The sequence below is a fragment of the Paralichthys olivaceus genome, chromosome 4, assembly GCF_024713975.1.
Source record: "Paralichthys olivaceus isolate ysfri-2021 chromosome 4, ASM2471397v2, whole genome shotgun sequence".
NCBI lineage: Eukaryota > Metazoa > Chordata > Actinopteri > Pleuronectiformes > Paralichthyidae > Paralichthys > Paralichthys olivaceus.
The window spans coordinates 2,063,299-2,082,795 of NC_091096.1; the positions used below are offsets into that span (position 1 = coordinate 2,063,299).

At 47.0% G+C, this 19,497-nt stretch overlaps 1 protein-coding gene across 3 annotated transcripts in view; it reads left to right on the top strand.

Annotated features, from left to right (window-relative positions):
• The window catches only part of rasgef1ba (RasGEF domain family, member 1Ba), a 71,085-nt gene that overhangs the window by 48,841 nt on the left and 2,747 nt on the right, over positions 1-19,497 (top strand). For all 3 annotated transcript variants that reach the window (XM_069523323.1, XM_069523325.1, XM_069523324.1), the window contains 12 exons: positions 6,137-6,319; positions 6,556-6,678; positions 6,766-6,903; positions 11,811-12,026; positions 12,506-12,580; positions 13,459-13,554; positions 13,700-13,802; positions 15,472-15,551; positions 16,023-16,118; positions 17,764-17,859; positions 18,360-18,483; positions 18,793-18,865. In XM_069523323.1, coding sequence (XP_069379424.1) covers positions 6,137-6,319; positions 6,556-6,678; positions 6,766-6,903; positions 11,811-12,026; positions 12,506-12,580; positions 13,459-13,554; positions 13,700-13,802; positions 15,472-15,551; positions 16,023-16,118; positions 17,764-17,859; positions 18,360-18,483; positions 18,793-18,865 — 1,403 coding nt within the window. The remainder of the gene's footprint in view (positions 1-6,136; positions 6,320-6,555; positions 6,679-6,765; positions 6,904-11,810; positions 12,027-12,505; positions 12,581-13,458; positions 13,555-13,699; positions 13,803-15,471; positions 15,552-16,022; positions 16,119-17,763; positions 17,860-18,359; positions 18,484-18,792; positions 18,866-19,497) is intronic.

Consider the following 19,497-nt stretch of genomic DNA (forward strand, 5'->3'; position numbering starts at 1 on the left):
TTGGGATGTTTACGCGCCGTGGAGCCGTTTGGCCAAAATGCGCGCAGGTGGTGGAAGAGGCGCACTCAGTCGGTCTGTGGCTGCGGGTCTGAGCCGGTGTGTGACACTGACATCGATGATTCTCACGATACATTCCAGTTTCTGTCACATTTCGAACGATGATCTCTGCTCCTTGTGGTGTGGAATCTTCGTTCTGGACAGAAACTCTTAACTAAAGTGATCAGTGTTATACCTGCTCACTGTGTTTGCACCATACATACGAAATATAAAGATTTATTTTCAGACTTTTGTTGTGAATCTAGTGATTAAATTCTGAATGTGACACAGACTCATCAGGGCGATGTTTCATATTAACCATGATAATGATTATGTCACATTATTATTTACTTTCACAGTTAAAGTCTTGATTTCTTCTCCTGAGAAGAAGATTTTCTTGTTTAAACTCTTTGTTATCATTATTACTAATCTGAGGGGGGACCCTTTATGTGCTATATACTCCCTCATCCTCCCCCAATCCTCCCCCTCGCCTCAGGTCCAGTGTGACTCTGCATGTATTGACCTTGTCTAGAGAAAACATCTTAATCTTAATGATCGTGTTGCACAAATCATGAGGCTTCACCAGAAAGTCGAGGTGTTTCCCCACAAACAGATCTTTGAAACCAGTGACTATTTTTACTCCACCGCCCTGTGGCTAAGAGGATTCCCCCCCCCCCCACCCCTGTCCCCTCTCCCCTGCAAGACAGTAAAGGATCAGTGAAGTTAATCCCACATCTCTCCTCAGTGACTCCTTCCTGTCCTCCTCCTTGGCCTCTCCGTGTCGCTGCTCTGTGTATTACAGACGTGCTCCTGGTTCTCCTTAATGTGCTGACGAGCTCAATCCGTTTATTGGTGATTTGTCAGGACTGTGGCTGTGTGTGTGTGTGTGTGGGGGGGCTCCTCTGGAAACACTTGGGTTGTTGTTGCTGTGGGTTGCTACTGTTCCCTGGTGCAGCGTTGTGGTTGTGGTGGGGTTTGTTTGCACCAGTGCACATACATGCAGGACTTAGTGGAACTGGGAAGTCGCCCATCATGAGGAAGTGAGGGTCTGTGACAGGGGCCTGACACTCGGTGCAGCCGGGGATGTGACCGTAGATTACAAAGGTGTGCAGACTGCAGAGCTGTGAGGACGACGAGACGTGTCCGCACAGCTGCAGCAGCGCTGTCTTCAGATCTGTCACGTAAAACCTGAGCCAGCATTGATTTACTGATTTTTGCAGGTCACAAGACGTCTGAGAATTTATTGAACGAGGACTGAACCTGCCAAAACAAACACAAGTCTTATTCAGAAGCTGCTCACTGCAACTGAGTCCCATCACACAGTTTCATCTGTCGTTGATTGAATATGTTCAAATTTCCATTTTTTAAGGTCACAAAGTGGTGAAGCAGAATTTGATGTGGCTGCAAAGTGGGTCCAGACTATAACCTGACACGCAGGCACCTCCCAGTTTAGCCCAGTGTCAACCAGAGACCTGCAGATTGTTCCATCAAATGAATCTTTGGGTTCTTCACAGACTCAGACACCTGAGCTGAAATTCGTCTGTTTGATGTTTCGTCATCACAGTCCACTTCCCCATTTTCCACGCAGGGGCGGGTGGAGGATCAGAAGCCTCGGGGGTGTTGCTCCTGCTGCAGCGTCCCTCAGTGCAGGGTGTTTAGTGTCCGCAGGGGGGAGGGGGGGGTGGGGGTTCATGTTGCTGTCAGGGACTGATGACACCAGCTGACGGGGTCCTATATGGAAGCTGTGATTTTTATCACTCGGTGCAGCAGCTGCAGACATGAACCTGCGTCCAAACACTGTCGGTGCCTCGTCACTCATCACTGGAGTGAACGTAGTGGAGGGAGATAAACTTTGTGTTCAGATGTTGGTCACTGCGTCGTCCCTGATCATGAGTTGATTGGAAAGAGTCAGAGGGTTTGAAGAAACGCTGGGATCGTTTTCCAGTCTTCTAACATCGTTTCTGATTCAGCCAATGACAGAACAAGGGGCTTCAGGGTTAATGGCTGGTATAAGGACACATGCTAATATGGCTGCTGGACCTTTAGATTCTCTGCTGATGAATTTTACATTTACAGCAAACAAGATAATGTCCAGGATGAAAAAGAGGAGGTAAACACGTGGAGGACGAGCTCGGAAAGGTTTTGGTGATGAGGGCCGACGTGGGTGTGGATGATCTCCTGCTGCGTTCTTCATTTGTTAAGGACAAAACGTTGGAAAATGTCCAGACCCAATTTTCTGGACATTTCCCTGAGTGCATGTCAGAGAACAGCTGAAGTTAAACTGCGCAGCGTGAGCCGCCCTCTGGCAGGACGGAGGGGGTGAAAAGGTTAAGTGAGAAGATGATTTATCTGCGGTCGCCCTCTTCTCCTCTGGTCGGAGAATGTCGGAGTCAGTTTCCAGCTCTGGAGTTGTGGTATGTTGTGATTTCTTCCGTAATAGTCGGAGTTGTGTTTTCCTACTGAAATCTCCTCGGCCTAGTTGTGGTGCGTTCGGTCCTCCTGACCACACACCAGCTTCAAACACCAGCCGTCTTTATTTAGGCTGCTTCCACTATTCCACCGTGGCCTCCTCGCCCTCCTGTGCAGCCACTCGGATATCTCTCACCCTCATTTCCTCAAGCCATGCATGAGTGAGATTCCTCGTGCCCCTCTGTGTTTACTGAGGGGGGGGGGGGGTGTATTGATTTACTACAGGTCCCGTTTAAAGTGTCTCTGCCAGAATCACATTCTCTCGCTGTTACAGCCTCTTTCTCTCAGAAGCTTTTCTTTGTGAGGCTCCGTCTCCTCAACCGAATCGCTGTTTTTCATTTAAGGAAGTTTTATTACATCACAAATCTCTCTGCCTGCTCGTGAGTGCATGTTTGATATTGCTCAGGAAAATAAAAGTACCTCACTTGAGTGTCTGGCTGATGGCGTGCGTCTAGCGGACCGCGGGAATGATTTCCTGTGTGTTCAGGGCGTTCGTTTTCCTTTACGGCCTCTGAACTGCTGATGGGTGCTCATCAGGAGCGGTCGTTAACACCGCGGGCAGCGTGGCTGTTTGATAGGCCGTGTTTTGAACGAGCGGGAAACCAGACTCTCATCATTTTCTCTCTGGGGAAGCAGCTCCGCCCAAACGTTAGGGACAAAATTACCTGTAAACGCGTGTCATCGATGGCGCCGCGGCCTGGAGGTGATTCCAGGGTTTTTAAGTCCTAATGGGACATTTGCCCGAGGAGGTCTGGTGCTGTTTTTTTAAGCCAGTTGCAAAATGTCCCCAAATTGTAAATGTTACAGCGCATGATCATCTGAAGACGCTTGTCTCAGACCAGTTTACTTCGTCTCGTCTTTGTTTAAATGTCAGGGAGAGGCGGGGGAAAGCTCCAGACCTTAAGATCAACACAAGGTAGCACAGACTCAACGTCATGTGACGATCGCTGCTCCAGTTTTCTGTCGATAAACAAAACACGTTTCGAATATTTAAAGATAAAATCTGTGACCTCAAACCATCTTTATACACAGAAATGTAAATGTGCTTTTGTTTTTGAAATCCATTTAACTTCTCTCCCACACTGAGGCAGATGGTTCCTCGTACACGTCCAGTCTGACTATAATTACCCCCCCCCCCCCAGCGAGCTGTGGCATTTTGTTTGTTTACCCTCAGCTGCCACCCGGCCAGCGGCCACGCTAAACCAACAGCGCTGAGCTGAGGGTTTGTTTTTGTCGGGAGCCCCAGGACCCGACATGTGGCCCCCACACACACTCTACCACCACCACCACCACCACCGCCACGACACCTGGAAGCTAAATGTAAATAAGTGTGTCTCAGTCGTCGCTCGCTGACGCTCTTTGTTTTAAGGATTATAAAAGTTGCAGCTGGTGAGTGAGGAGCAGGGATCAGTTTGTTTTCACTCTGTTGTGACAAAGAAATGTTCAAGATGCAATTGATCCATTAACTTTAAATACAAATGCATCTGAATATTTAAAACTGTCACTCACACCAAAGTCAAATGTTATCTTTGGCTGAAGTTTAAACCATGATGACATGAAGACCAAAGTGAAAATATATAAACAATCAATGATGTAGAACGCTGTAACTGAAATGTATTTAAAGTAAACAGGTCTATGAAATAATAACAGGCTCAGAGCAATAATCCCTCAATGTCCTGAATGTGCACAGAACCTCCCCGTGTTTATAATAAGGAAATATATTTATTCTATCACTCCGCCCGGTTAATGGTTAGAAAAGAAGGCGTGGATCAGGGAGGTGGTGGATCAGATCCCACCCGGCTGGGAAAAGAGCAACAGTCGTGTTCTCAGCCCTCGATCACCTGCTGCTCGTCTCAACCCCAGTTCTGGACAGCAGATGTCTGTGGTCCTACTTGGATGCTACCGCTGCTGAGCAACAGGACTTAAATAAATAAATTATACTTCTAAGAAAAGAGCATTTAAGTTTAGCACCGCCGCCGCCCCCCCCATGTAGTCTGAAGTAAACAAACAGCCATGATCTGGTCGACTTGCTTCAGGATCTCTGCCTCCGTCAGACTCTCGCTGCCTCTCTCTGTGGGGAAGCCACATGGTGCAGCAGATGCTCGGGCTGCTGTGCTCTGACTCCTCACGCTCGTCTTTCTCATGGAAATGTCCATGGTTGTCTCGCTGAATAATAGCGATGGAGGGTGTGTGGGTGTGTGTGTGTGTGTGCACGCGTGCTTTATGGCGTGGAGGGCTGGGCGGTGTGCCTCGTGTGGCTGGAGGTTTTATGTGAACTTATGAATACACAGGGTATTGTTTTGGTTTCTGTCTCCAGCACTGCAGCGTCTTGTGATCCTGTTTTTAAAGGTTATGCTCTTTTAAATGCATCTAAATCATTTCTCTTGGTTCCCACGCCTGGTCTGATCAGATGATGTTTATCCCTGTTGCATATGATGTGGGTTTTTTTTTTCCTCCAGTTCTGTCACGGGACAATGAAACCCTGGATTTATTTGAACTTTCTGTGCCAGTGTGTGGGCAGGTGCAGTTTATACGTCCTGGCATCCCCGTGTCCGCCCCTGGCAGCGCTGCATTGCATCAGCCTCTCGGGCTTCCTGGCTCGGCATCCAGCCACGGGGCGGCATATTGTCCAGGAGGCAGGGGTGTGAGGGTGTGTGGGGGGCGGGGTTGCTTACACCCTGTGCCGAACCCCCCCCCCCCAGTTTGTGTTTCCTCCGCCATAAGTCTGACAGAACCTAAATGCCAGGTTCAGAGGTCAGGAGGCTGCGAGAGGATGGAGGGGATGACGTGGTTGTTCTATCTTTGTGAGGACCAGGATCTGGATTTGTACATTCTCAGAGTAGAAATAACAAAAGTCCTGCAAAAGAAAAGGTGGAATTATAGCACCCAAACCTCGTTATTTAAAATGCTCAAACTAAACTCAAAATACACGTCAAATAAAATGTTCCTGAAGAGGATATCTGTCATTTAAGGTTGTTGGGGGGTTTTTTGTGTCGCGATGCCTTGAAGCTTTTTCCTCTATCGCTTGAATCAAAGCTCCAACTGATCGGAATCAAAGAGCCGATGTCAAGAGGTTTGTGCTGCGGGAGAAGTTTCCATCAATGTTTGCATGGAGCCTGTAATCGAGCACAAGACTGTACACGTGTTCCTCCACTTGTTGTGACACACACACACACTGTGACATGTGAAAAGTTAAATCCTCACTCGTCTTCTTCGCTGAGGTTGTAGGTTTATGTAACAGTGGATGAAGCTCATCCTCCTGCACACTTTAATTGTCGTCTATCCAGTGCAACACACTAATCCCACCAGGGTCAAGAGTTCAGTTTTCCGACTCATGACTCATATGTGACTCCATCCTTTTTCCTTTTTTCTGCCTCGACCACATCTCTTTTTTTTTCAGTTGCCCATTTGTCCAAATAAACTAAACTCAAACTCTGAAACCAGCAGATCCAGAGGAGGAAGGGTGTTGACTGCGTCCAAACCATTTCCCCAAACAAACCTCTGCCGTCTTGTGTTTGTGTGTCTGAGCTATTTTGGGTTTGTTTTGACCGTCCTGCATCAGCGTCTGCGGTGAAATATCAGAGAAGACGTCCTCGCTGACTGCTCCTGTGTTTTGTTTTATGTCTTGCAGGACAACATGCCTCAGACTCCACCATTCACGGGGCAGCTAAACACAGGCAGCTACAACAAGAACCTGTACCAGACCAAGGAGGAAGGCTACCCCGGCCTCTACTATCATGACAACAACCTGGTGTCCGGGTCCCTGGAGGCCCTCATCCGCCACCTGGTCCCAACTGTAGATTATTACCCAGATGTGAGTAGTTTGAACATTTCACCTGTTTATATTCCTGGTGGTTTCTTTCCCTTTGCAGTCTCATCAGAGTGTTTATTCTGTCTGAGACGCTCTGGTGCATTGAGACGCTTTAAAGCACCAAAGCTGCTTCTGCTGCTTTTTGCATCCGTGTTCGTTGTGTAGGTGATGATTCCCTGCAGTGACGTTGTAAAGCAGATTTGCTTTTGCAGTAAACTCATAATGTCTTCTCTCTACAGAGGACGTACATCTTCACCTTCCTGCTCAGCTCTCGCCTCTTCATCCACCCGTATGAGCTCATGTCCAGGGTGTGTCACCTGTGTATGGAGCAACAGCGACTCGGCGACCCCCAGGGTGACAAGGTAACAGGATAAGTTCTCCTAGTTCCTTGTTTTCCGACGTAGAGTTCGTTCTTCCTCGTTTTCATGATGTTTTTCACGCATTTCCAGATGAGAGTCAGGAAGAATGCCCCCAAGATCCTCCAGCTCCTGACCGAGTGGACGGAAACCTTCCCGTACGACTTCAGGGACGAGAGGATGATGCGCAGCCTGAAGGAGCTGACCCACCGACTGGCCAGCGGAGACGAGGTCGGTTCACTCTTTTATTTCTTCATGCTTCCCCACTAATTCAGTTCATAAAGCTGTTGTCACAGGCCGTCCGTGGAGGCCATGTTGTGTAGCCTGCACGTGCTGCAAAGCTACGGACTCAGGCAGATTCTGGCCGATAGCGGCAGAGGGAGGTGGACGGGGCTTCTCTGGCAACAAGAGAATGGCTGAGCCGAGAGAAAAGCCCCATTGTTGAAGGGACGGGTCGCTTTTTTTGTGAATCCCTCCGGTGCTCTGTCCTAGGCAGCGTTTGGATTGTTCCACCGCTGCAGAGCTGAACGTCACCGGCTTAGCGTCTTTGCGCTGTTTGGATAACAGATTTTTTTTTTTTTATCAGGGTGGATCTGTTTGTGTCCTGATTCTTGTCACTCTGAAGCGAACGCAGAAAGTGTTTCTATCACATTTACAATTCCTTTAACGCTTCGTTGCTCCTTTAGCGGAACATGTTTTTTGTTTTGTCGTCTCGGCCTCGTGTCTGTCGATGAAGACGTTAAAAGAAAAGTGTAGAAAAAGTCGACACAAGACTATTTAGTCGGAGTCTTTATTTTTTAAATCGTGATTTCTTGCTCTAGTCGGGTTCGCGTGGCCTTTGTTCGGTCCGTCATCACGAATCCTGATGTTTTCACGTGCCCCCCCCCCCACTGTTCTGTATGTTGTGCATGACTCATCAAAGTGACGAGCACGAGTATTGATCCCGATCTAATCTAGAAATCAATACGTTTCTCACTTGGACGCATTTACACCTCCCAATATCTGCAACAACCCCCCCCCACACACAAAACACACCCTAACACCTACACATGAGAAATGCTCTGTTCTGTTCTCTCACAAACATCTGGTGATTTCCACCTTGAAGAAAACAAAAACACCCTTTAACAGATTCTCTGGTGCTTTCCGCTGATTGTTGGTGATATCATGCTTCAGTTCATCTAAAGGATTAAAAGCCACAGGTATTAATTATTCTAGTTACTAAACGTCTACACTATGAGGTGACGTGTTTAAAGTGTTGGGCCTTCATCACAGTTAAGAATAAAGTTGTATTAAAGTCAGCAGAATCATTCAATCGGGATTTTATTCGTTTGTTTCTCTCATTTGTATCTGATGTGTTTATTTGGAGATGAAAATAAATTCATAAATTCATCATGACCGAGCATCTGAAAGCAACAAGAAACTCTGCGGTTGAAAGTTGAACTCGGGGTCAGATTGTGTAACCACTTTAACTTTTGCTTTCAATTTCAAAATATTTCCCCTTTTTAAAATTCCACTTCTTCTGCTTCCAGTGTCTCAACCGTTACGAGTGACGGGACATCACCACTTCCCCTTTGCCCTCAATCGTCTGTGTAACTGAGGAAGTCACGCTCGACTCTGTATTTGCACATTTTGATCTGTGGCATTTACACAAAAATCTCTTTCAGTGAACAGAGAAACGTTATAAAAACTTCACGTACAGTTTGTTCTGTGTGGACAAAGAAACCTTTGACAGTGACGGGACACCCTCCAGATGTGTGGTGTGCATGTGCGCTCATGATTAGCACAGCGTGACCGAGAAATGCTCTTTCAGATGAATAGTTCTCAGGGACACTTGAGGTTGTGTATTCATACGTGTGAGACCACTTTGTCCCCCACTGTATATTCTTCCAGATTTAAACTGCACAAACACTTTGGTGGGTTTTCTTAGAAGTCTAACGAGACATCAGCACAAGTGATTTGCGTTTGTGTTCTTCACAGATTCTCCCAAATCATGTTACGAAAACTAAACGCATAAAAACCATGAGCGACTCTGGAGTTAAAGAGTTGGGATGCTGGTTCTTCAGAGGTTTGACCGCAGCTCTCTGGGAACGGGTTCCACTCCAAAATAGATGTCCCCTGAACATCTGGTCAAAGACGTGTCCAAAACCACACTCGAAACATTCCAGGACCTTGATCTCTGCAGTAACACTGTCATTATGGATGTGGTTGGATATATAGGGAAGCGGCAGCGGAGAAGAAAACAAGCACTGATCTCGATCTGACCTCATTCAGCGGCGCAGAGTTCTTGTTTTTCTTCAAATTGTGCAGTAAATGCAGATGGTTCACAAAGTATAAGACAGACTTTTGGACAAATACGACCTTCAGTTGATTCCTTCTAGAGATTGCAAATGTACGAACTCTTGACTTTTCTGGATAACGTGACCTGGATGTGACGTTCCACGGCGGGGAGGTATTTCTGTCCCTTCGTGACTCGGCAGCATGGACACGCTTGCAGATAAATTCGTTCCCACCCAGTGCACCTTTAACTATCTGTTCATTAGTGCTGCTCGGCTGAGCTGCTAAAAACAGTCCGGCCTTCACGTGGGTCAGCTGGTGCTCCACGGGAAATGACACGGCTCAGCCAAGAAAACAGGACCTCCGGTGATTCCATGGCGTGAAGAGACTACGCGCTCGGCTACGGTGACTTGTACTGAGCGGCCGGCTGCCACCTCAGGATCACTGCCAGGTTCTTCAGAGCGGGGAACAGCACGCCCCCCCCCCGCCCCCGCCAAGCCCCGCCGTCCGGACCGCCGATAGTTATGATGAGAAATGTCAGGCACGTTCTCGTCTCCAAGATCTGAGACTATATTTGTCCGACCCCGGCCTGTCCTCTGTTTTTAGTTTGGACAGAAGCTGCGGCAGATGGTTGAATCTGAAGTGGCAACTGAAGCGATTTTCACTGGTCACGTGTTCCGCTGTCGTCCAACTGTGCAGGAGCTCGGTCCAGCGTGAGCTGAGGGAGCGCGGTGTTTACCACTGATATCAGTATTATATTTCATGAAGGGCTGCAGCTAATGATCAGTTTGAATGTTTTTGTTTTTATTAACACCTAAATACAGAAGAGAAGAGTCTGTCACGAAATCTGCAAGAAGAAGACGAATGCTTGTTTTTATCCGACCCAAAATATAGAGATATTTCATTTACTTATTTCATTTCCAGAATCGTAATCAACAATCTCGATGAATCATTTATTAATCGAGACACAAACAGCAGTACAACATGAGAAAGTGTGTTTTTCTAATCTAATAACTTTGGGTGTTTTTAATTCCTCACATATTTTTGACATTTCACAACATGAAGTGTTTAACTGCAGAAAATAACCGATAATGAAAAATATGATCAGTTACAGGCTTCAGCAGCGTCACCACCTTCCTGAGGAGCAGTGATCATTTGAATATTTTATTTTCTCTCTTGTTATCGGTCCGTCTCCACCGGCACTGAAAAATGAAAACCTCATTTCTCTCTGCAACTTCATTTTCTTTGCCTCTGTCCTGTGCTCCTCCAATCATCCCTCACCGAAACTGCAATATCCACTCGGCTGCAATTGATTGGCTGACTTTCCAATGTGTGTGTGTGTGTGTGTGTGTGTGTCATCGCACTTGTAACAGCCACATCACCGACAGACAGACGCATTAGTCACGCCCCCGAGAAGTGGATTTCAGTAAAGTTACCGCCCCGGTCGTTTCCAGCCGACTGATGAGAGTCTGCTCATTTTTCCCAGAGAACCTAAGCGCCGCACAGAGAACTCACATTTGATTGCCTCGGCTCGGGGGCCTCCACATCCATTACAGTGCCGGTTGTGTTTCCTTTCACCCCGTTGAGCTGGAGTCTTGTTTGTAGAACCCAGATTCTGGAGGCTGCTCTGGCAGAAAGTCCAGAGAGAAGGGATGTGGTTGCGAGAAAAGGGGCCTCAGCTCCCCAGATTTCTTGGACCGCTCGTAGCAGCGGTACGAAAGAATCCGTGCGCTGGATCCTCCGCGCTCACACAACAACACACGGCCTACAACACGTACACTGAATCTAACACACGTGTCTGCCCTCCTTTCCTCTGTAGACCCACTTATGCAACTTCTGTGCTAAACTGTGTCAGCAAGGGAGCGATTATCTAATCGTGGCCAGTTCTGAGTCAGGGGAATGTTCCAAACTGGACGACCCCTCGACCCCTGAGGCCAGGAAGTCAAGAGTCCGCCCTCCTGGTAACGAGCGCGGCAGGGAGACGCTTGCGTAACAAAGCGAGCGACCCTCCGAGTGCGTGACCAAGAGGCTGCTGTTGTGCAGAATGAACACCGTCGTTCTGCCTCGGAGAGAGCGGGGTTGTTGTAGTTACCACTGAGGTTGTCATCGCTCGGTGCCACAGAGCAGCGGGTTAGTGAGGCACAGTGGTGAGGAGTCAACCTAAAACACCCGCGGCTCCTCCAACATCGAGGTGTGGTCAGTTTTACGTCACACTCACATTTCTAGTTGTCGTCTCTTTCTCGTGCTCATAGAAACCAAACAAAGCAAAGTGATGGAACCACTGGTTTCACTGATTCTACCTAATTCTGCTTGTTTTTTTAGGAGGATCCTTATCTTTCTGTCATACATGGAATTATTTTAGGGTTATTTGTATTTTTAAAAATTTGTGACGCACTTTGTAAGTTAATTTTGAGAAGTAGTTAATAAATAAATATTATTATATGGACTTTGGGCTCAGATACTGATACTTTTACATTCTCACATATCGGCTCATTTATGTTTCATAATAATTCCAAAGATAAAATAAATTAACATAATTTGTGCATTGTTTATTCTGTGAAATGAAGGTTTACACATTTGTGCATATCAGCAAACACACACGCAGCTACAGATCTACAGTGTTGATATGTGAAAGGCTCAAATCAGCTGATACTGTCGGTCAAGTAAAAGTCATAAAGTCTTCGGAGGTTTCTACGGCTCCTCAATGATCCAGGTCGTTTGTCCCGTGAACAAAACTTTGTTCACGTTCTTTTGAACGACGGTGTTCATCAAGGAACCGTGTTGTGTTCCCAAGTGAGATCATTTAAAGCTCCGTAACTTTGAGGTTATAACTAACTCTCTCCTCTTCTCCATCGCTCCCTCAGGTTTACAGGAAGGCGGTCGGTCAGATGAGCCAGGGCCTGATCAGGAGGTTGACGGTGCTCAGCCAGTACGAGGAAGCGCTGGTCAAGATCAACGCCACCGCGGCCGAGCGACTGACGGCTCTAAAAGCGAAGCCGCAGGCGTCCATCCAGAGAGACATGCTGTCCATCTGCAACGACCCGTTCACTGTCGCCCAGCAGCTCACGCACATAGAACTGGTGAGAACCACTTACGTCTTTTGGTCAAGGACGATTCCCATCGATCATCCGTTTAAACCATCGCACCTTATCCATCACTGTTGTGACACGTCAAACCAGGTTAAGATGTAAATGTCGTCTTCCAAAGAACAATGTGAAATCCTGTCAGGGACTCACACTCGTATCGGCTCAGAGAGAAAGAGCCGATCGATCTGCAGAGGAGAACATGTGAGACTGTGATGGATTAGAAACCGCTGCTCGTGCCGCGGACACAACGCGGCATTGATTTTAAACTGTGGCGTTTGACCAGCGCTTTATTCTCATTATGTGTCACTTTGATGAATAGAAATAACAACTCGGTAAAAATAGGGTTCGAGAAAAGTTAGTACAAGATCGAATAGAGAGAGAATCTTACAGTTAAATATCAACGGTGATGGAAACATCATTTTATTGTCGGAGGTAAAAAATCAAAGATTCATTGTATTTATTTTCCTTTTCAGGAGAGACTGAGTTACATCGGACCTGAAGAATTCGTCCAGGCCTTCGTCCAGAAAGACCCTTTAGACAATGATAAGGTAACGTCTGCAGGCTTTACACACACACACACACACACACACACACACACACACAGTGATTATGCAACAATTTCTTTTGGCTGAACTCCTGATTCAGACCTGAATCTTCTGTGTGTGGGTTAGAAATGAGACGGCCTAGTTTCTCCTGCAGACAGATGTTTATACAACACGGGCTGCACGGGTCAGAGCGAGGGCAGGTTATTACCAGACTGTGTGTAGCGGATATTTGGTCTGCAACCACACACACACACACACACATTTTCAGAATGATACACTCGGCCACACCTCACTGAAAATTTCCTCAAATCATCCCAATGTCTGGATTAGATGGGCATGCATGCACCTTATCTCCTAGCAACCGCTGCTGCTCAGGGTTTGTTTTGGGAAGGGGAGTGAGTGTGTGTGTGTGTGTGTGTGTGTGTGTGTGTGTGTGAGTGTGTGTGTGTCTGGCGGTGGGTTCTTTTGTCTGGCATTCGGCTGCTAGGCAACAGCTCATTTTTGGAAGCCAGGTGATGGGGGGGTTAAGACGGCCTTTGTGCCTCAGGCTCGCCTCACTCTCACCCCAACGAGCCACTTGGAAGAGACGGGAACGAGTGTGTGTGAGTGTGTGTGTGTGTGTGTGTGTGTGTGTGTGTGTGTGTGTGTGTGTGGCGTAAGGCCAAAGGAATGTATGGAATTAGATCAAGAACCCAAACAAAGGAGCAGCATGAATAATGTGACGGACTCTGACCACTACAGAGTGAAGTTCAGTGTGATCGGCTCCATGAAGCCAGGACTTTATTTCTTTATGCTCATCGATGCATCACCTGCTTTAACTCTCCAGTTCAGCTCTGTTCTTGTTTGGCTGTTGTCTAACGAGGATCCTGTTGTTTTTGCAGAGTTGCTTCAGTGATCACAAGAAGGCCAGCAACCTGGAGGCTTATGTGGAATGGTTCAACAGACTCAGTTATCTGGTGGCTACAGAAATCTGCATGGTGAGTGACGCAGCATCACGAAGCCCAGGTTCACTTGGAACCGGAAAATGTTTTCGAATTTTTCTCGATTTGATGCTTAAATTATTTTAAATAAGTTCTTCTGAATCAGTCATGTAAATAAAATAAGTTTTCATTTTGTTAACAGCCCGTGAAGAAGAAGCACCGAGCTCGAGTCATCGAGTTCTTCATCGACGTGGCGCGGGAATGTTTCAACATCGGCAACTTCAACTCCCTCATGGCGATCATCTGTGAGTAGTTCTTCTACAGGAGAAAACACAAACATTCATTTGCACCGACGAGCGTCACATCTTCTCTCGTTCCCTCTGATCCACACTCTCCTGCTCTGGGGCAGGTTCTTCCGGTCGTTAGTAAATCAGATCAGCGTAGTAAATGCAATTCGTTGTTGTTTGGTGCAACGATGAACTCTTCCCCTGCAGCACGAACCTCTCGTCTCAGTTCATTTCCAACTTATGTAACTTACTCCGGCCTCATGATATCAGTGAGGGTCGTCAGCTGAGGGGACGGACGACTGATGATGCAGATAATTGACTCGATAGAATTTGGTCCGAGGTGGGAAGCAGCTTTCTGTTGTCCACGTTTGCAGGAGTGTTTGTACAGTAGCTGCAGAGAATCATGGGTAGTTTGTTAAAGCTCGATCCGGGTTCCATATGGATGTCAGAGGCCTAAAGCATCGTCAGGGACCTGGTCATCCTCACAGGCCCGAGGGGGTGAGGAGGGGTCGTGAGGATCTCTGTGTCCAGGGGGGGGGGGGGGGGGGGGAGGCAGCTGGCAGAGGACGCAGAACGACCCCGTCCAGGCAGATGGTCAGCACTGACCAGAGTCTGTGTGAGGGGGGGGGAGGGGGAGAGAGACGGTGATGATGAGAGTGGAGAATATTAGAGCGTCCAGCTGTCCTCTGTCTTTCTCCCCTGAGAGAGAGAGAGAGAGAAAACAGCCGCAGGCAAAGCTCTCTCCACCGGCCTCGTCTCCAGGGAACCAGCAGCAGTGATGTGATTAAAGGGTTAGTTCACTCAAATAATGAAAAGCTAATTTCACTTAATCATCTAAAGGAGGACGATGTGTCCTGTCGTATTTCTGGAAATCTGTTCAGTAGTTTCACTGTGATCCTGCTGACGGACCAGTGATAGAACCGTGCGATGACCTGATGTCACTTCAGGTTTCTCTGTCTGTGCCGTTTGGGTGAAATGATCCTTTAAACCCAAACAACATGCGACGTTGTGTCTGTGGTGAATAGAGGCTCTGAACAGGGTGTTTTGTAAAGAGGACGTCTCACACCTGTCCTCACACACTCGTGTCTTTGTGCTGCGCCCTGGAGAGAACGTGCTCGGTCACACACACACACACACACACACACACACACACACACACACACACACACACACACACACACGCTGTGGTCGGGACTTTGGTTCGTTTCGTGCCGGCAGCGTTGAAGGTTCATGTAAAAACCAAGTGCAGCGAGTTCAGGGACAGAATGAGGCTCTGCTGGGTTTAGTGGTTCATGTTTCTTGTGTCTATTGAACAGAATCTGAGCTCCATTGTGTACTGCAGGTTTGTGTTGTCGTTCTGCTGTGATGGTGACCCCTCAATACACACACACACACACACACAGAGGATTACCATATGGGAAGCATAGGGCTGGCAGGGGAAACGAGGCGTGTGTTAACTCCATTGTTCCTGCTGCCTTTTGCCTCGCTGCATCAGAAGAAACAACAGGAGAAAGAAAGAAAAGGGGGATGGCTGACATGTCAGGGGAGAAAGAGTGGAACGGGGGGAGGTGTGTGCGTCTGGCTCAATGAGAAAAATGCCATGTGTTAATGCGGAGGTGTCATGTGTGATATCTCTCTCATTGTGATATTTATTGTGTGTGTGTGTGTGTGTGTGTCCGTCCTGCAGCTGGGATGAACATGAGTCCTGTGTCTCGACTGAAGAAAACCTGGAGTAAAGTCAAGACGGCAAAGTTCGACATCTTAGAGGTGAGTTTCCATTAAACCAGATTTTAAAGTTCCTCCGTCACGTCTCACCTCCTCCTGTCTGTCGCTCACCTTCAATCAAATCAAATACACTTTATTGTCCCAGAACATTGTACAACAAAAAACACAAAAACAGTTCACAAGGACATATCGTCTAAGACCCAGAATAATAATGCAGAATGAAAGTGAGGTGAATATTGCACCTGTCCTGAAACTCTTAAAGGATATAACTCTTATATCTTAAAAACCAGAGTGTGAAATGTTCCGGACAAATGTTATATATGAAATGTATTAGATTTTTTTAATCCTATCACATCTGTATTCAATCTGAACGACTGGAATTGTTCAACATGTCGGCAGCTGCTCCCTCACATCCACTCGTCTCTCAGCGACACCTCGGTTTGTTAGTCGAGTTCTGACCGGAGCTGAATTTAACTTAAACTGACTGTGTTGGTTTTTTTTTTCTCCTCTTAGCATCAGATGGATCCTTCCAGCAATTTCTACAACTACAGGACGGCTCTGAGAGGAGCCACGCAGAGATCCATCACCGCCAACAGCAGCCGAGAGAAGGTGAGGCCACGCTCGCTGCTTCGTATTTACAGATAAATAATCTAACCTCGACTTTTTTGAACTGGTTCATTTGTAGTTCAGCTCAAATCTGAACTCTCGGTGCTGCGAAGAACCAAAGAGGGAGAATTTAATAAACTATTTAAAATCCAGTTTGTTAAAATAAGGTTCAAATTCCAGCAGCAGAGGAACACGTCAATTTGGACGAAGGATTCTCAGAGTGTTTGGTGACGTCTCTGCAGCCGAGGCACTTTAAGCTGATTACAGTAAAGTAGAAAGATGAGATGTTTATCTTCGTGTGTAGTTCAACAGCAAACATGAAGGAAACGGTCGGAGTCAAAGCAGAAAAACAAACCAGCGCAGTTTGTTGTGTCTCGTTAGCGCTTGGACGCCGCGTTCCCATCGAGGTTCAACATCAGCGCGTCTCCAGTGAACCTGGACGCGGGACAGAGGTTACATAACGGTGCAGCGCTCCTAGGGGACAGATATAAATGGGTCAGGATCTGACGAGCGTCTTGGTTTTCCTCCTCATCAAACACGCTGTGAAGGAAAGAGAAAACATGGCGGCCTGCCAGATCACATAGCGTTCCCCGCTGCCTCTCTGGTTCCCCCGCCCTGTCCGTGCCAGCTCCGAGCTCGCGGGCTGCCAGGCGTTAGTGGTTATCCTCCCCTCACGTCATCGCATGCTGAATAGGAGTTTTACCGTCAGTCAGTGTCTGGCTGCCTGAGGTTTGTGAGGGGATGTGGTGTTTTTGTTTTGGAGCTCTCATAATGCTAACAGACAAGAGGTCGGGGTCATGAAACGGAAAGTTCCCAAGAAGTCTGGTATGTTCTTGCCCCTGTGACCTCTGCTCTTAGGCGGGGGTGGGGGCGGGGGGGCGCTGCGTATGTTCGCCAGGCGTCCACTCGGCTGTTGAACTTGTCAACAGAGACAAAGTTAATGCTTCGTTTCGATCAAAGATTGAAATGAAACCAAAGCAGTTGGATTCTAATTATATCCAGTTAAATCACACATGCTTCTACTTTACAAACAGAAACTTCAAATAGTGAGAGACCCAGATTATGATGAGAGCTCAACAGGATGAATAAAATAAGAGGAATAAAAAAATAGGAATGCAGAGAATAATCAACAAAAACCAGCTGATCAACATTAACAAGCGTAAAAATAAATCTAATAAATCCAGACTCTGGCTCCAGGCCCTCAACTCTCTCTGTGTCCAGCTGTGAAAATGACTTCCTCTCTGCTGCTACATACGTGTGTCCATACGTGACCGCAGACTTCACACGCTGCACAGACGTGACCAAACATCCCCGGACGTGATGTCCAGACACCTCAAGCTTTTCTTGTTTTGACAGACACACTGAACTGGGTTCACTTGGTCAAACATCTCACTTCTCTGTTGGTGATCGGAGGAATTTGTCTCGGGAAACTTTGTTGTGTAATTGTTTTTACAAACACGCTGCTACACGTTGGAAAGCTCGTGGTTTTATTTTCATTTTAACGTCATGATGAAAACAGAAGTGAGTCTTTCTGTAAAAGATTTTGACTCCATGTTTACAAAGATCTCACACACAGTGTGTTGGGTGGAAATCCCCTTCACGTCTCCTCAGTGAAACTAAATCTCTCCCTCTCTCTGTTTTCTTGCAGATCGTCATCCCTTTCTTCAGCCTGCTCATTAAAGACATCTACTTCCTGAACGAGGGATGTGCCAACAGGCTGCAGAACGGTCGCATCAACTTTGAGGTGAGCTGAGTTTTAAATTCCCCACAGGGAGTTTCCCGTCAACAGTTTTACACCCTCGACGTCTTGTGTCAGAAATCGTCACCGCGCGAGGCGACGGATTCGGTGACGATTATTTCCACTTCCCTAAAAGAGTGTTGAGATTGAAGAAGTGTGTGAAGTTCAGCTGTGTTTCCATGGAGCAAACACACTGAACACTGGAGAGTTTCCACTGCTCTTTACTCACAGCTTCACTGATTCAGACTCTATTTTTAAATCTTAATTTTATCCTGGGAAACTCGGCCGAAGCCTTTTTCTGTCGATGACGTTCGCACACGCGAACAGATTAACACCTCAGAACAGCTGACTGAGAAACCACCGCGAGCCGTACAAGGTTAAATACCTTGCTCAAAGGCAGCGCGGGGGGGGGGTGTTGTATTTGGAACATGAAGTAAAGTAGAAATACATACACGGTTGACATGTTAACTCATATTCACCTTCGTCCATTTACGGTTTCATTTCAGAAATTCTGGGAACTCGCCAAACAAGTGAGTGAATTCATGGCCTGGAAGAAAGTGGAGTGTCCGTTTGAGAAGGATCGTAAGATCCTGCAGTACCTGCTGACGGCCCCCGTGCTACCTGAAGATGGTGAGTCAGTTCATGAATCAATCAGTGTCGTAGAGGAGCGTTCAGAGAGCACGGAAAGTGAAAGAGGTTCCTGTTTTTCTTGATCCGCTCCAGGATTTCAAAGCTTCTTCCATTAAAACGTAACCTTCGCAGCAGAGGTGATGACCTCATCAGTTGAGGACAATGAATGAATGATGTAGAACCTTTGTGCTAAATCACAATCACATGATATTTCATGTCAGGAATCTGTTTTTTTTCTTTGTGGACGACACGTCTTCAAAAATCATTTTTCATTAATGCTTATTGATTTTTTTCTTCCTCTAATGGCAGCTTTGTATCTGGCGTCGTACGACAGCGAAGGTCCTGAGAACAACATGGAGAAGGACAGATGGAAGTCTCTGAGGTGTGTATGAACAGACACACACACACACACACACACACACACACACACACCCTCAGGAGTTTTAGATTCTTTCAGTCTCGACTGTCAGCCCACATCACCCCCTGCCTCCTCACTGATCAGACTCACCCAGAGGGATGTAGGTCACACACTGAGGCTGACCTGCACACGATTCAATAAATGCATTAAACACACACACACACACTCTCTCACACACACACACACTCTCTCACACACATTCATTATTCTTTGTCACCGCTTTGCCATCGCTTGCGTAGACAAATGCAAAGGACATCAGTCATTTTCACACAATTACATCCTGTGTACACACACACACACACACACACACACACACACACACACACACACACACACACACACACACACACACACACACACAATGCTGTGTAATGAGGGTGTGGTGCATTGTGTGTGTTAGTGTGTGTGTGTGTGTGTTCCTCTCTCTGGCTGATCAAAGCCCAGGAGAGCTGACAGAGGGACATTTGCTCTCTGCAGCTTCACACTCTGAAGTTAAATGAACACAAACTGAATCAGGGACGTCCAGTTTCTCCTGAGACATGTTTGGATTAACTTTGGTTCAGATCACTGACTCTGGTTCAGCTCAGTAATAATTT